Source organism: Danaus plexippus, chromosome 25 (genome assembly GCF_018135715.1).
Source record: "Danaus plexippus chromosome 25, MEX_DaPlex, whole genome shotgun sequence".
NCBI lineage: Eukaryota > Metazoa > Arthropoda > Insecta > Lepidoptera > Nymphalidae > Danaus > Danaus plexippus.
In genome coordinates, this window is record NC_083553.1 from 4,101,597 (window position 1) to 4,116,589 (window position 14,993).

Below are 14,993 nucleotides of genomic sequence, written 5' to 3' on the forward strand. Positions count from 1 at the left end.
CTATTTATTTTGGCCTTTTTGAACCTTTTAATATCTCCATTCAAAGCTATGGCAAAATCAACAAGAGCTCATAAAGAACGAATACATCATTTGGATAGATATTGTTGGGGAATAAAGGTTTGGGTTCCTAGTCCTGATATAATCAACTTGCTGTGGAAGGTTATTAGTTGATTTAATATTTTTTAGCCTTCCAGTCATTGGAAAATGACATTATTATATAAGTCTATTGCCTGACCAGCTAGCAAAATAAAAAAAAACTGGGTTCATTGACCTAGAAGTAGTTTCAATTAATACCAATTACAATCAATATTCCACTGACATCATGTCTCAAAGAGTTAGAGCGAGAAAACTAAATAGCTTATCGTAATCACCATAAATAGAAATCAGAAATAGAATTTCATTTTTTAATCTAATATAAATAAAACGTTGTTGAAAACTTGTCTCAATTGAAAAACGAAAACTTCGGTAAAGTCGGTTCAGTACCTTCAGTTACACATCAAAGAAAAATTGGCATTAAAGAACATAGTTTAATTCTAAAAGTAGTTACTTTCTTCACATATATATTTTTTTTGTTATTTATTTCTGATGGCTTTGTAATGAACATGAATTAATAGCTAAATTTTCGGTAATCACGGTTACTACAAAGAAACGTCCGGAGTATTTTGTTTTTTTAATAATGAAATACGCGTCGTAATCCGAAATATATTAGTTTCATTTCAATGAATAATCGCGAAGGTCTTAGATCTCATTAAGTTAGCTATAATTTTAAAAACGTACCAATAATCTCAAAATATATGCAAATGTAACAATCTATTCGCATTTATTCCTTAAAAAAAAAAAAAATCAATTTATTTTATTAATGGATTTCGCGTCTCGAAACATGTGACATCTGTATACAAAGAAGCCTGAAAGGTACAGAAGGCGATTTGAGTAAAATGCTGATTCGTTTTCCTCATCACGTATTTTGCCTGCAAATGTACGACGGCGGGCGCATTTTTAGGCAAACAGGTAATTTGTCTACTACGTCACAGATAAAATTTTCGCTGATGCTTTGCATCGAGAGTGTTTGACTCCAAATGATTTGAAATGGATTGGTTTGGTTTCAAACTGTGAGATTCTCGTATTGAATTTAGCTTAGAGAATATATATTTTTTTATAATTTAGTATATAGATCGAAAGCTATGATTATTGTCAGTAATAACTATTTCTTTACACTTAAATATTATAAAAGGTTTTTTGAATATTATAGTAGGTACTGTATATTTATTTTATAAGATATATTACAATAAGAAATATCTATTCAACGTAATATAAATAACCGATAGTAATAAGACAAAAAATTATGATAAATTACTTAAGGCTTTCAGTAAACAAGTAAGTATTACAAATATCGAAGTTCTAGATTCGCGTTTTCCAACTTCTATCTTTTCTTAGTTTGCTCTCTTCCTGTCATTTTAATTTTATATAACAAATAAAACTCACCGTTCTTGTGCCCGTAGTAACCGGTACCAGAGGACGAGCCGCTGCCTGTGGATGAGCCTTGGGGAGGGTGGCCCTCGTCATCCTCGAGCGGTAGTGGATTCGATTCCATAATGTTATAATGTTCACTGACACATCACTGCACTAATCAGTTACTGGATCTGAAACAGATTTATCATGAGATTTATTTCAGGAAGATATATACAGTTTATCACAATTCTATAGGTATTAATTCTTTTGATAATTTATAAAAAAACATTGCTTCACAATCGCCATCTTAAATTCTCTCAACGCCCTCATCGATTGGTTTATCAATGTCGATATGATTTATTATAGAGGAAATTTTAATTAATAATGGTAAAGCAACATATACATATATAGTTATATACAGCATACAATAAATATCACGATCGTGATCCTTGACCGCTCGTGAAATATTCGTTCTGAAACATAAATCAGATATAATTCCCTAATGCTTGTGCGATTTATGTGAGAAAAGTTGAGCCCATTAGTACAAGGGAGTTCTTGTAATAAACACAAATTATACGTGAAGTGAGAAAATATGAGACTTATCACAAAAATATATTAACTTCAGATGTCAATATAGAAGCTAAAATCAACTTTTTTTATAATGTGAATAAAATATAGTAGTGACTTGATAAAAAAGAGTAAATAAAAATATTCGACAGCTAGATTTCTATGTTGTTATATATTAAAAATACGTACTGTGAATTAAAAGTTTTGTTATATTTCCAATACGCTGGATGTTTAAATTGGAGATTTATTTTTATTTCCTCTGGACCGGGAAATGAAATAAATGAAAATAGAAAGCTGCACCACTCATCAAAATCGTTAAACGTCTCTCTATAAGATTAATATTAGATTTGTTTATGATCACTTTTTGCATAGTTTATATATATATATGCATATAGTTTTATTATCTGTGAGTTATAGAGGTTAACGTGTAATTAATATTTGAAGAGGTATAACTATGACCTTAAAATATCGAATAACAAGTCCCTTATACCAAACTTAATTGTACCAAAATATAAAGCGTCACCCAGGGTACACTAATTGCTTATATTATTTCGAATTAAAACATATATACATTTTGGTTCATCAGTTCCACTTTCGCCCTTGACCCCAGTTCATAATATTACATTTTCAAAAAAGATTATATTGTTTTTTAAATAAGAGCAGTGATAAATCATATTTATTTTAAAACAAGCTTCAAAGAATATTTAAATTGAAAAGCCAATTTCGTCACGGGCCGGACGTCGCTGGCAAACTTCCAGTGCTAGTTTTGACATTTGAAGTAAAACTTTTTTTTTTATTAGTGCGTAGATCATTTCCCGGCGGCCGCTAATACTGTACTGTTTTTTTTTATTATAAATATATGTATATGACCAGAACGATGTGTACAAAATATGGAATGAGGCATTTTGTTTTCATTTAATTTATAGTATTGTCTGTGGTGTACTAAAATATAAACGTTGGCGGGAATTGGAATGCACATCATTTGAATGTAGAACACGCTATTATAATAGATAATGCTAGTATATATTATAAAGCTTTTTTAATACGTTAAAACGTGACAAGCTCGGAAACAGATGTGCTTACAACGCGTCAGTTTATGCTTCAGCATTGTACAGTTATAATTAACCGAATTAAATAAACCCTTACAATCTCTGTGGCTTTTATATTAACAATGATTTTACTTGCAAAATAATATATGTAATCATTTTATCATTCAATGTATTTATTCTAAAATGTGCATTAAAAAGAAATAAAACGTAACAATTATATATCATCAGTACATATTATAAAACAAAGTCCCTCGCCGCGTCTGTCTGTGTGTTCGTGTTAAACGGAAAATCTACTGCACCGATTATCAAACAACTATCACCACTCGATAGCGTGGTCCTCGAGGAAGGTTTTACTTATATACTTTGTTAAGTTTCGTATTTACTTGTTCATGATAAATCAAAAAAAATTAGTATACTTTAACATTAATGGGATAATATTTCATAATAATAAGTAATTTGTATGTAATAAAAAAAAATATATATATGTATTTATTCATGACAGAAAAAGTTATTAATATTGTAAAAAAAAAAGCTCAAAGTTACGATTCAAACATGTTAAAACACATAGAAGTTAATCTTCTATGTGTTTTATTTATTATTATTATTGAATAAGGAATATAAAACAGAACATTAATTAATGTTGTTCATGACCGGTGAATAAATCCGTATTCAAAAAGCTCTTTTTAAAATCGAGTATTCTCGCGGGCAAAAGTGCTTTTAGCGTGAAGTTTTAATTCGATGAATAACCAATTAATATGACGTTTAAAGGAGAGTTTTATATGAATCGCGTTTAAAGGGGTCATTATTGTATATGAATGAAAAATATAAATACTGTAGTGCAATAGAAATTTAAAAACACATTTAGTTCTTCAGTTGTATCTATTAGAATATAGACGAGAATAGTAACTAGTGAGTCTAACTGAGTTAGAGGGCTTGAAGCCATAATACCGTTTTCCCTCATGTTATCCTATTATTCCCGCCACAAATCATAATTTCTTTATATTGGTATGTATACATATAATTTAACATCAAATAAACTATTTTATTTTTCGGTTAAAAAAATAAAGTTTTATATAAAAAAGTAGTCGTTAACAAAACCATGAAGAAATTAATTTACCTATTTAAATTTATATTAATATCACCAGTTATTAACTATATAAATATTAAGACAAAAATAATATTGAATTAATAATATTAAAATTTTCACTTTATTCTTTAAATTTTAACAAATTTCATAGGTAATGAAACTTTCTCATACATGTATTTTCCTATTTAAATCGTCAAACATGGAACAGAAATTTTATGTAGGAAATACAACGTCAGATTGAGATGGTGGCAACACTGAGATGGTAAAAAATATAATGCAATCCGTAAAATATAGCTTTGAGATTTCTTATAAATATTATAAAATTTAATCTAAGTAATATCTTGTCGTTTAATAATAAATACTTTTAGAAATTAATTGAAAGCCTAAAGAGAGTTGCAATAGCTATAATTGTCAATATACTAGAGGAGTAAACATATGTATTTTTCTCATAGATTCCTGTCAAATATACATCATTATTCTTAATTGATATTTTCAGACCAACTAATGAATATAAATGTAATGATAAAAAAAGTACTTAGAAATATTCATATGTAAAAGCCTTGAATTTTTTTTAATTATTAATAATATTATTTAAGATAACTATCAATAAATATTTATTTCATTTAATTAGATTATGCTCAACTTTCATATTTTATTGACGGGTAAATTACTTTCGTGAAGTGTTTCAAGCATGACATTTTGATGCAAAATCATTTTAATTGTATGAAAAACATAATAAAGGAACATTAAATTTATATTACAATAGACTTTGTAATTTGACAACGAGTTATTTAAAATCTAATTATGTGGAACAATGTCAAAAATCGTTTTTCGGAATAAGTTCACAGTGACAGTTACATGAAGATACTCGTACATGTTTAATGAAGCTAAGTATTTGGTTGAAATATGTGTTTTCTACCATTGGAAAATTATCAAGGGATTTATCTGTGTATGTGTGTTTTGTTTGCACTTTAGGACAAAAAGCAATTAGTTTAGGTCAAAATGTTTATGATCGAAAAACAATGAAATAATTTCAAAATAAAAACTACCAGCAAACAATACATCAGCACGTGAATTGACGTAATAACACATTATTATATTTTGGAGACAAATAAAATATAATTTTAGTATTGCGTGTTTAAGAGGCATAATAAACTTCGAGCGGCAACCGTGACAGATGATAATCTTACAAAATTCATGAATCACCTTCAGAGTCTCCATAAAAATAACCGCTGATTTAATGAGTCATGTTAAAATTACGCACCATTAATGATTAAAATCTAAAACTATTCTTGTTACAAGATTATGTTAATTGACATTTAGATTCTGTAATAAATATTAGCGGCACAACGAAAGTAAGGGACGGTTTTGTTCCTCCTTTTTAATATCACTTTAAAACTTCTGCTAGTAAGCTGTAAGCCGATTATTTTAGGTGCTAAGAACTTACTTCGTATAAGACCAAAACAATATTTAAGTTCCAAAACCCAAAAAAAAGGCTTATTGTTTAAAACATTCCATTTATTAAAATTATACTCCACTTATCTTAACTTGAGAAGCTCATGAAAAAGTTATATAGCTGGTAATATCAGGAACGGAGCCGAAGCCATAATAATAATTCTACCTGAAATGTTCGCGAGCCAGTTAGCCTGCAACGTAATAACTTGCATATTGCGGTTCTACGAATCAGCTCAAAAGCGTCTCAAATGGTGAAATTACACATTCACGTACGTCCGCTGAAAGTATTCTGTATATTTATGGGCCTTGGGATGAAGGTGATTCGAAAAACGGCATTATTAAAGATCTTAATCACATTTTAGACATTTTAGCAAATCAGTCAAAAGTATAACCTTTTATATTAACTATTTTCTGTTATCTTACATTGGTTTTTGATGTTATCTGGTACTATATTTAAAAATTGTGATTATGAAGTCAACTGTGTTCTGTAAATTTTTATAAGAACCTGACTTCTAAGTCAGGTTCTTATAGGTTATCCTCTAGGATAATAATCATCAAAAATCCATCTATGTTCTAAGCAAGATGGGTTATGATGTGATTATATGAGCAGATATTTGTCCACTGTTTCTTCCAACAATGTAAAAGACACAAGAATGTCTGAGATTTTCGCGTGTACACATTTAAAAAACTAAGATTTTCAAATAACTACGCGTTTTCGTTAGGCAATTTCATCTCATCTGCCAGTAATCATGGTTGCTGAAAAGTAATGGAAACTTACGAAAAATTTAGAAATACAATATTAAAAATCCCTTAGTATCCCAAAAACTCGGTTACGTTTTAGGCACTATACTTAAATATGTCTTTTTAACATCATTTATATTAAAGTTGCTGTAAGGATACCTTGCAACAAAAACTCATTTTATTTTAATGTAACATTCGGTCGGTTTTACGTGGCACCATAATTTTTATCAAATCCCAGCGGACGTTTTTCCTTACCTTAGATACTCTAATTTGCATATGGACACGCAGAATACAAGGCTAGGTGCAAGTGTTTTTTTGATCCTAAAGAGCTAGTATATATATATATATAATAGTTATCTCAGCAGAAAGAGACAAAAGTGTCTAACAAATGAAATAAATCATTGAATACGAGTAAAATAAAAAAAATGCATGAGTCTCATATGTTGTTTTGTTTATTATATAAAAATATGAACAGTCTATCTTATTTCATTATTTTATAAAATAGCATTATTCGTATGAATATGTCAAAATTATGTTTTTTGTTTCAAAATTTTAAGTAAGAATTTACGTATCGATATAATTCCGCAACAATGTCCTGTGTTATACTAACCAAGTTGCTATGATTATTATTTAGAATTATTTGTGCTCTTCCAGGTGTTGAGGAAAATGTAGGTGGAGTCTTTAAAACAAAAATCCGCCATTGTATGATTACAACAACTCCTTCGCGTTTTTGTTCAAAAAATAAAAAAGTTGACATTCCAGTGTGAATGAATCCATAGCATGAATTAAAAAAAACTTAATAGAGATTTTGTCAAGTTATGATTTTAGTATATAATTTTTTAATTTAAAAAAAATTCACTTTGATGCCATTTAATAAGATTATGATAAGCAACAGTTATTGTAAGTGATGAATGTCTCTACAAAAATACTTGACAAACGTGTTTCTTTCAGTTTATCATCAAAAGGCAAAACAGTGTTCATTGATTCTTATAAACAGAAGTATTTTATTTACGAATTTATCGATAAACATGCAAAGTACGACATTTTATTACGAATGATCCATTAAAAAAAACATCAATATTTAATTTATATTTATACCCTAATATACATATATGTGGGTGCCAAAAAAGATTGCTAGGATATTTGATTTTGAATATCAATCTCACATCGAATGTATTTGTGTTAGTTTTTCCTGTTCGCACTGATTCAATACAATAGCAGATATAAGGTTAGAGGTTAAAGAATATCTTCGCTTTGTAAAACCAACACTGGTTGAATTCGTAACATAGAAATCGGATGTCGGACTGCGAAAAACCTTGGTAAAAACTGTGGTTTTTCGTGTAGAGAAAGAATGTTAGTTTTAGAGATACTATATGAGTATATTCATAGTTTAGAAATAGTTATTAATACTTAACGTGCTTATCTGCATGTGCAAATAAACGAAGTAACAGCGTTTTTTATAAAAAAAGCATTTAATTTGGTATGAAATTTTTCTATTAAAAATAGTCCAACCAGAATTGTTGAGACTACAGCAAACGAAATAGAGCTTAAGACTGCTCATCAGTGTTCAAATAAGCAACGAAACGAGGTGCATATGCAAATATTTATTCAGCATTTGCATGCGGACTCATGTGTGAAGAACAATAGATTTATTTTCAGTTTTATTACTTTTGAGTTCTAACTAAGGAAATGATTTTCCTTGCGGGCGTTCTTCGTTTAATATATATTAAATAATAATAAGAACTTAAAAATGTAGGTAGAATTATACAAAAGTCAAATTGAAACTAAGCAAAAATTTTCACTCATATTTTGTGAATTACAGTAGGTACTTTAATGTTATAATTAATATATTGTTTGCTGAATTTCATGTGTAATTTAACGTATATAATGTACTTATTTTATTCACAAGTACTAATTAAATTTTGTATGAAAGTATAAATGATGATAATGAGGCTTCAAATTTATCAAGAAAAGCAACCGGTTCAAACAATTTACTAATGAAAGAGAAGGTTTCATATACTTTTATTAATAAAAAAAATTAATTTAACAATAAAAAAATACTAAATACAATTCAAAAACCCAACAAATATTTAGAGAAAATATATTGTGAACACCATATATATATATATATATATATATATATATATATATATATATATATATATATATATATATATTGTAGTATACAAGTGAATAAGAATTGTGTGTTTGAATTTTTTTCTTTACAATGTTCTTAATGCCCTTTATTGATACTCCAATTTGCTATACGTCGAAGTTATACATTGACATTTCTATCCCTCTGTCGGCGTCACAATGGTTTCGTTACTGTGAAGCTCTGTTGCACTACACATTGTATTGATATGACATTGTGTATATTAGGACAGATTCACTCTGTTATATAATATATCCATTTTAAGAACAATTCAGATTTGTTGTGATATTAAGTAACAGTACTTGGATATGCGTACGTAAAAACCCAGACAGTTATCATATCTACAAATATTGTAATTATTTATTAAACGCTAAGACAACATAAAGATATTTAGTATATGGTCTTGTTAAGGTTCACTTTTATATAAGTATATTAATTTCTTACTATATTTACTTACTGTATTATATAAGTATAGTGCTTACTAATAAATACATCGGTTCCATTACAAAAAATCATGTCTTGTTTTTTTTTCTAGTGTTTCAACATAAAGCTTACATCATATTTTATATTCCTCGAAGTAATGCTAATCACTTCCTCAAACAAGTGAGTGAGAGGAAGAGGAAGGTAAACATATGTCCATCTTACTCAGTCTACCCTCAACCTTCGTGACGGTTGCGTGATTTAAATGTTCGAAATGACTTGTTCCTAACAAACAAGATATAACCATCTTAAGATACTCAAGAGTACTCAATTAATCTCAGTTGTAGGCACGTCTACTCTAATTATTTTCCTTTTTATTAGTTATGTTAGTGATATTAAAATTCCACAAGTCTTATCAAAACCCCGGATGTAGGTTCTATTTGAGGTTTCTTACGAAAATACTAGTGGTTTAATTCTTTGATGATATCAAATTATACTAGAGAGTGCATCTCAACTGTTAATATAATGCAACAATAATAAGAACAACAAGGCTAAAAGACATTTTCCTTCACGCAAATTATTAATAATAATACTTGAAAAAATTAATTTAAATTTTAAGACAAACTAGTTATTTAAATATTATTTAAGAGTATGTTTTGAATTAACATTAATAAATGTAAATTATTACATAATTTTGACCTGAATATTCTTGATGCAGGATATAGCGTTTAAAATTTAGAAAGATTGAAATTTAGAGTTAAGTTAACAGGTCGAAATCACTGGTAATATTTGGTATTTAAAATATATGTTATGAATAAAGAACATCAAAAAAGTTTCATATAAAAATTATTCCATAAATAAATTTCGTCTACAAAATAAGATATTTATATAAAAATAAAAAAATAATTTCATTGAATTCATTTAAAAATTATACCAAGTGATTTTGTTTTACTTGAAGTAACTCAATCATTATATTATTTAATGTGATTGATTGATTGTCAACTGAAGTGTTTGGTTCTTATGCAGATCATCATTATCAATTAATTTAACATACATATGTGATATCACGTGGTTTTATGTCATCAATCTTATTTAACCACTGAAAAGATATTTTGCATTGAAAAAAGTTTATATACTTGAGTGGCTACATATAGGAGATTTGCATACCATTAGCACTAAAACGGCGCACTTTAATTCATGATTGGTCGCCAGCACTGCTAAAATTTTATCTCAATGCGTTCCAGATGACTCTCCCAGATCAAAGTAATTTAGTAAGATAGGGTAAAAGTACCAAAAAAACTTGGTTTATCTGCGGGAAAGCAGTGGGAACTACTAAGCACTTGCTGGTGGGATTTAGGGTATTCATGGATAGCGGTTAATACTCGCGTCGTCACGATAGAGTTTTAGAAATCATACCTGCGTGAAGCGGTTAGTCTTTCGGTAGCAAGATCGCAATAAGAAATAACTACAAACCTCCATTCATAGGTTTTGTGAGAGAAGGCACTAGGGCTACAAAATCAAACGTCAAGCCTTACTCTATCATTAAAGCGGTTTCGAATTGGACTTTAATGATGGATACGTATGAGAAGCAATATAAAATCCCAGAGGATATTTTTGCGATAGCGGACCGGACATATTTTATAACTCACGAATTTTAAAGCGCGTTGTGATAATAGAGCTCACAGTTTCATAGGAAACCAACATCCCCAGAGACTATGTCATCAAGGTCAACAAGTATTACGAGCTCACCAAAGAACTCACTAAGAATAGGTTCGTTGTAAATTTTTACGCGGTAGAAGTAGGAGCGAGACGTATAACAGCCAAAGGTCTCTACAACCTGCTAAAAGACTTGGCCCTGCCAAGAATTAACATCAGTTCATTCTTGGAACGTGCCTCGAAGGCAGCCCTAGTAGATTCGTTTTAAATTTGGTTAGGTAGGGAAAGGAGCTTGGACAGTGGAGGTGTGCGTTTAACGCGCGTTAGATAAGGTCCCCTTAACCCTACACCTGGGTCGCAAGTCCCAGGCACTGTTGAGGCTCCTCTCCCTGCAACGCGATGGACCCGGCAACCGTACGATGAATCCATGGAATGTTGAGAGGTCTCTTATATAAATTACATAATTCACATTTTCCTAGTTACGAAAACTTAATTAAATAGCACATTCCACTTTCTTACTTATTTTCTTATAATATTAAAACGATTATTTGTATTTGTGTTCAAAACTGTGAAATCGTATTCCAACGGTTTTCTATATTTATATAAATTAACAATTGCAATACCAAATATATATTTTAAGGTAGTTCCAAATACATTATACGTTTCAAATTTATTATTTAATTAAAAGAAGGCGAAACAAACGAGACCTTTAAAAGTTTAGTTCTGGATCAAACGATTTGTTTCAGACATTCACATTAAAACAAAGTTTAAGGTAACTGCAATTGATTTTTTAAAATCGTTAGCCTCCGTCACCTGTTCTAGAAACAACTCCACAATCTAAATCTCTTCTTCTATTAAATAAACTAATAAAACATTTTCTATTACCGGTTTGCTGATTGACTCATACAAATAAGTTCATTAAAATTTTTCTAATCGTATTTTATTCAACTATCTATTAGACAGCGAAGAAATGGCTTGTTTGAAAATTCTGTGAGATTTAAGTAAATATTTACATAAATAGATAGACTGATTATTTTTATTTATTTAAACAATTTTTAACATCTAATGTCTTAAATCTCCGTATTTCTGGTAATGACAGGGAATCAGAAAAATGGTTGCACTGTAATTCAAAAGCTTAATGCCTCTCATGAAGGTATAAACGGTAGAGAAATCCGATGCTATTAGTGTTTAGCGCAAGGTATAGAGGATTTGAAGCTTCCTGTACAACCTATATAACAACGGGTAATAATGTATATATGAACATTTTACACTAACATTTAAGCCACACAGAAACTCTACATTATAGTGTACGTTTAAGTACTTTATTGTAATCTAGTTAACTTTGGCTCACTTAATTACATGTTGTGCTCCAGATTTTGGTCGTAATAAAAAAAAGCCTAATCATTCTATCTTGGTGAAAACCGAATAATTCATATTAGATTCGTTCAATTTTATCGTTCATTTATCGCATGTCACGTTTCAAACGGTTGTGGTAATGTGCATTTGCTTCTTTGTTCAAATTCTCCACATATGATTTTTTTTATCATACGTCTATTAACTATCGAATTTGTTTATTTAGTATACATTTAGGGCTCCAAATGCCAAGTAAAAAGCCTACGACGATGTGAAAGAAAGTTGCATCATCGTTGCAAAAACATATTAAAATTATTATTTTGCTGCCATCTTCGATAGGATACGAAAGTAAACTGTTGTTTTTGATCTCTAAAATAAACTTGTCTAACAGAAAACAAGAATCTAGCATCGAATACCAACATTGGCATGCGTCTTATTGAGAAAATACAAATAAAAACCTCGGTTTCGTTAATGTTAAGGATTGCTGCCACAAAGAACAGATGTTTATACCCAATTAGGACAGAATAGAGTTAGCAATAAAAACGATTTCTTTTTGCTTCTTAACAAAATACACAATTATTTAGTATTTCTGTATTTATGAATTATATTATGTAATCTACATGACAGTTTTGTTTATTTTCAAACTTTAGTAGTGTCATTATTATTGAGAGTATATAATTTAATTATAGGAAGTGCACATAAATAAAATAATACTACATAGCTTGTAGCATTTTAGTTCGAGAGTAATGAAACAAATTAGTTCCGGAAGCCGCTTTGTTCATTCATAAATAGCGTTGAGACTTTGCCAGATCAGTTCCCGAATATTCTGCAATAAATTTAATATAAAATTTTGAAATAATATTTACATGATGATGAGTATACATAAATTTCCTTGAACGCTTTAACAAAAACTATGGGAACAATAAAATTTACGTATTAAAAAAAAAGTACAATGAAAAATTTTTCTAATATAGTATAGTAGAAGTAAAACTATCTAATCCAGTGTCTGTGAAAATATTAGACCAAATATTCTGTGGTTAGATCAAAATAGACTACAATTAGGCCGCTGATAGTTGCCAAATGTAAAGATGATATGAGAGTGAAGTGTCTCTTAACCTGTCAATGCAACGTCAGACGCTTGGTATAAATGGTTTTGTAGATGACCTGGTTCCGCTTCATTAATCACAAAGAGATCATTCCCTGATTGGTATCTCAGTGAATTATGACTTTTTTTTATTCGTGATTAAAATTAAATGACAAATATTTATAAAAATTCAAAATATAATAATGATAGGTAAATATTATATGAATTCAAATTTAAGCTCTGTTCCGTTGGAATACCTCTGAATTCAAGAAATCATTTGTGATATATGCATACCCTAATGAAACACTGCCATAACTCTATGAAACATAAAATGTCTATTTAAATAAAAACTATATTTAAACACTTTCATATTTATGGAACTACGCAGTACAATGCACGGTACTAATTTAGAATCTACGAAAGAATGATTGTTAGATTCACTGTGTGTCACTAAACAGCTGATTAGAGAATAAACAATAAAATCTATTATCATTCAGTTTCATCAATTACTATTAGACCCTATAGACATTATCTTTAAATGTCAAAGTCATCATTCAGACAAGGGAGCTGGATAAGGGATATAGTTCGCTTTTAAAATCATAGATCCTGGATTATAAAAATGAAGTGCTTATTTCCGACTAATGTAATTATAATTAAAGCAAAAAAAACCATTACGTTTATATAGAATTATGAGTACTTCGTAAACGATATTGAACATGTACGATCTATCTGAACAACTGACAGACAATTGTCATACAATATGCTTAGAAAAAAGAATAAAAAACAACTTAATGAAGGTGATTGTTACTTTTTCTTAAATTGTACATTTACCGCGCAATTTTCTTATTTTTTTTCTTTCAAAAGAACCTTGTCCTGAGAATAACTAACACAACAAAGAAAAATTTGTGTAATCGGTCCAGTCGTTCAGGCGTGATGTCGTGTCCAAGGGAAATAGGGATTCCGTTTTATATATATATATATAGTAATATTGTTGACATTGTCAAACTTAATTGGCATAAACGCATATTTTTTCAACCTAAAGGCCTTTTCATGTCTTTTTTTATGTAAAAAAAGTATTCATTTTTCTTGCAAACTCTACTCATGACATACTCGTAATATAAATGTTTTTATATTCTCATGAACATTTAAATATTCGTTGACATATCATGTACTCATAGGTTCTTGACATTTTTAGGCGGCTGCTCCGAAAGCGGCTTAAGGTAAAGTTCAATTATAGTAACTTACTTTTGGATATAAATAACAATATATACATACAGTTTCATCCGCGTTTGTAGATTTGAATGTTTTATAGTTAAATATATCACGTAAATATTTTTAACGTCTAATATCTTGCGCTATCGGTGTATCAATATTCAATAAAAACTTATTAACTAGAGACTATTTGACAGAAAAAAAACACCCTCTAGATTTGGGTATATTTGACACAGTCAGTTTTCTAACACTAAATTAATATTATTATATTCTTTGTTCGTATTAGCTAAACATAGTCCGATGTTTATTTCATTATTTTCTTAGTTTAAATTTAATTGTCAAATTAAGGTGTAAGCTCGTTTAAGCAAAAGTTCGAAATCAATTTTGTGCATTTTATGTGGCATCGTAATAATGTGGAGGGAAAAGAAAGTTTTGTTAAGTATCTGAAAATAGTAAATGTTACATATAATGTTAGAAAATTACCATTATGATTAGGTATGATTTCACAACACTTCAGAACGTCGTAACAACAAAAAATTTAAGCAGAATATCTTATAAACCTACAGTTTAACTATCTCGGCATCTGTATGTGGTGAGTATCGCGAATTTTGTTTTAAATTTATTATATTTTAAACGACAACAATGACGCTAGATTAAAAGTGTAAATTGCGGATAATAAATTAAAACGTACTATTTTCAGCTCTTGAAACACATACAAATTCGGTAAACTTGATTAAACCAGCTTTATATTGATGTTGTCAGCATTGA

The 14,993-nt window shown here is 29.2% G+C and overlaps 1 protein-coding gene across 3 annotated transcripts in view; it reads right to left on the reverse strand.

Moving 5' to 3' along the window:
- LOC116775170 (KH domain-containing, RNA-binding, signal transduction-associated protein 2-like) overlaps positions 1 to 14,993 on the reverse strand; it is a 121,778-nt gene that overhangs the window by 73,248 nt on the left and 33,537 nt on the right. For all 3 annotated transcript variants that reach the window (XM_061524615.1, XM_032668008.2, XM_032668007.2), the window contains exon 2: positions 1,483 to 1,640. In XM_061524615.1, coding sequence (XP_061380599.1) covers positions 1,483 to 1,591 — 109 coding nt within the window. In that variant the 5' untranslated portion in view covers positions 1,592 to 1,640. The remainder of the gene's footprint in view (positions 1 to 1,482; positions 1,641 to 14,993) is intronic.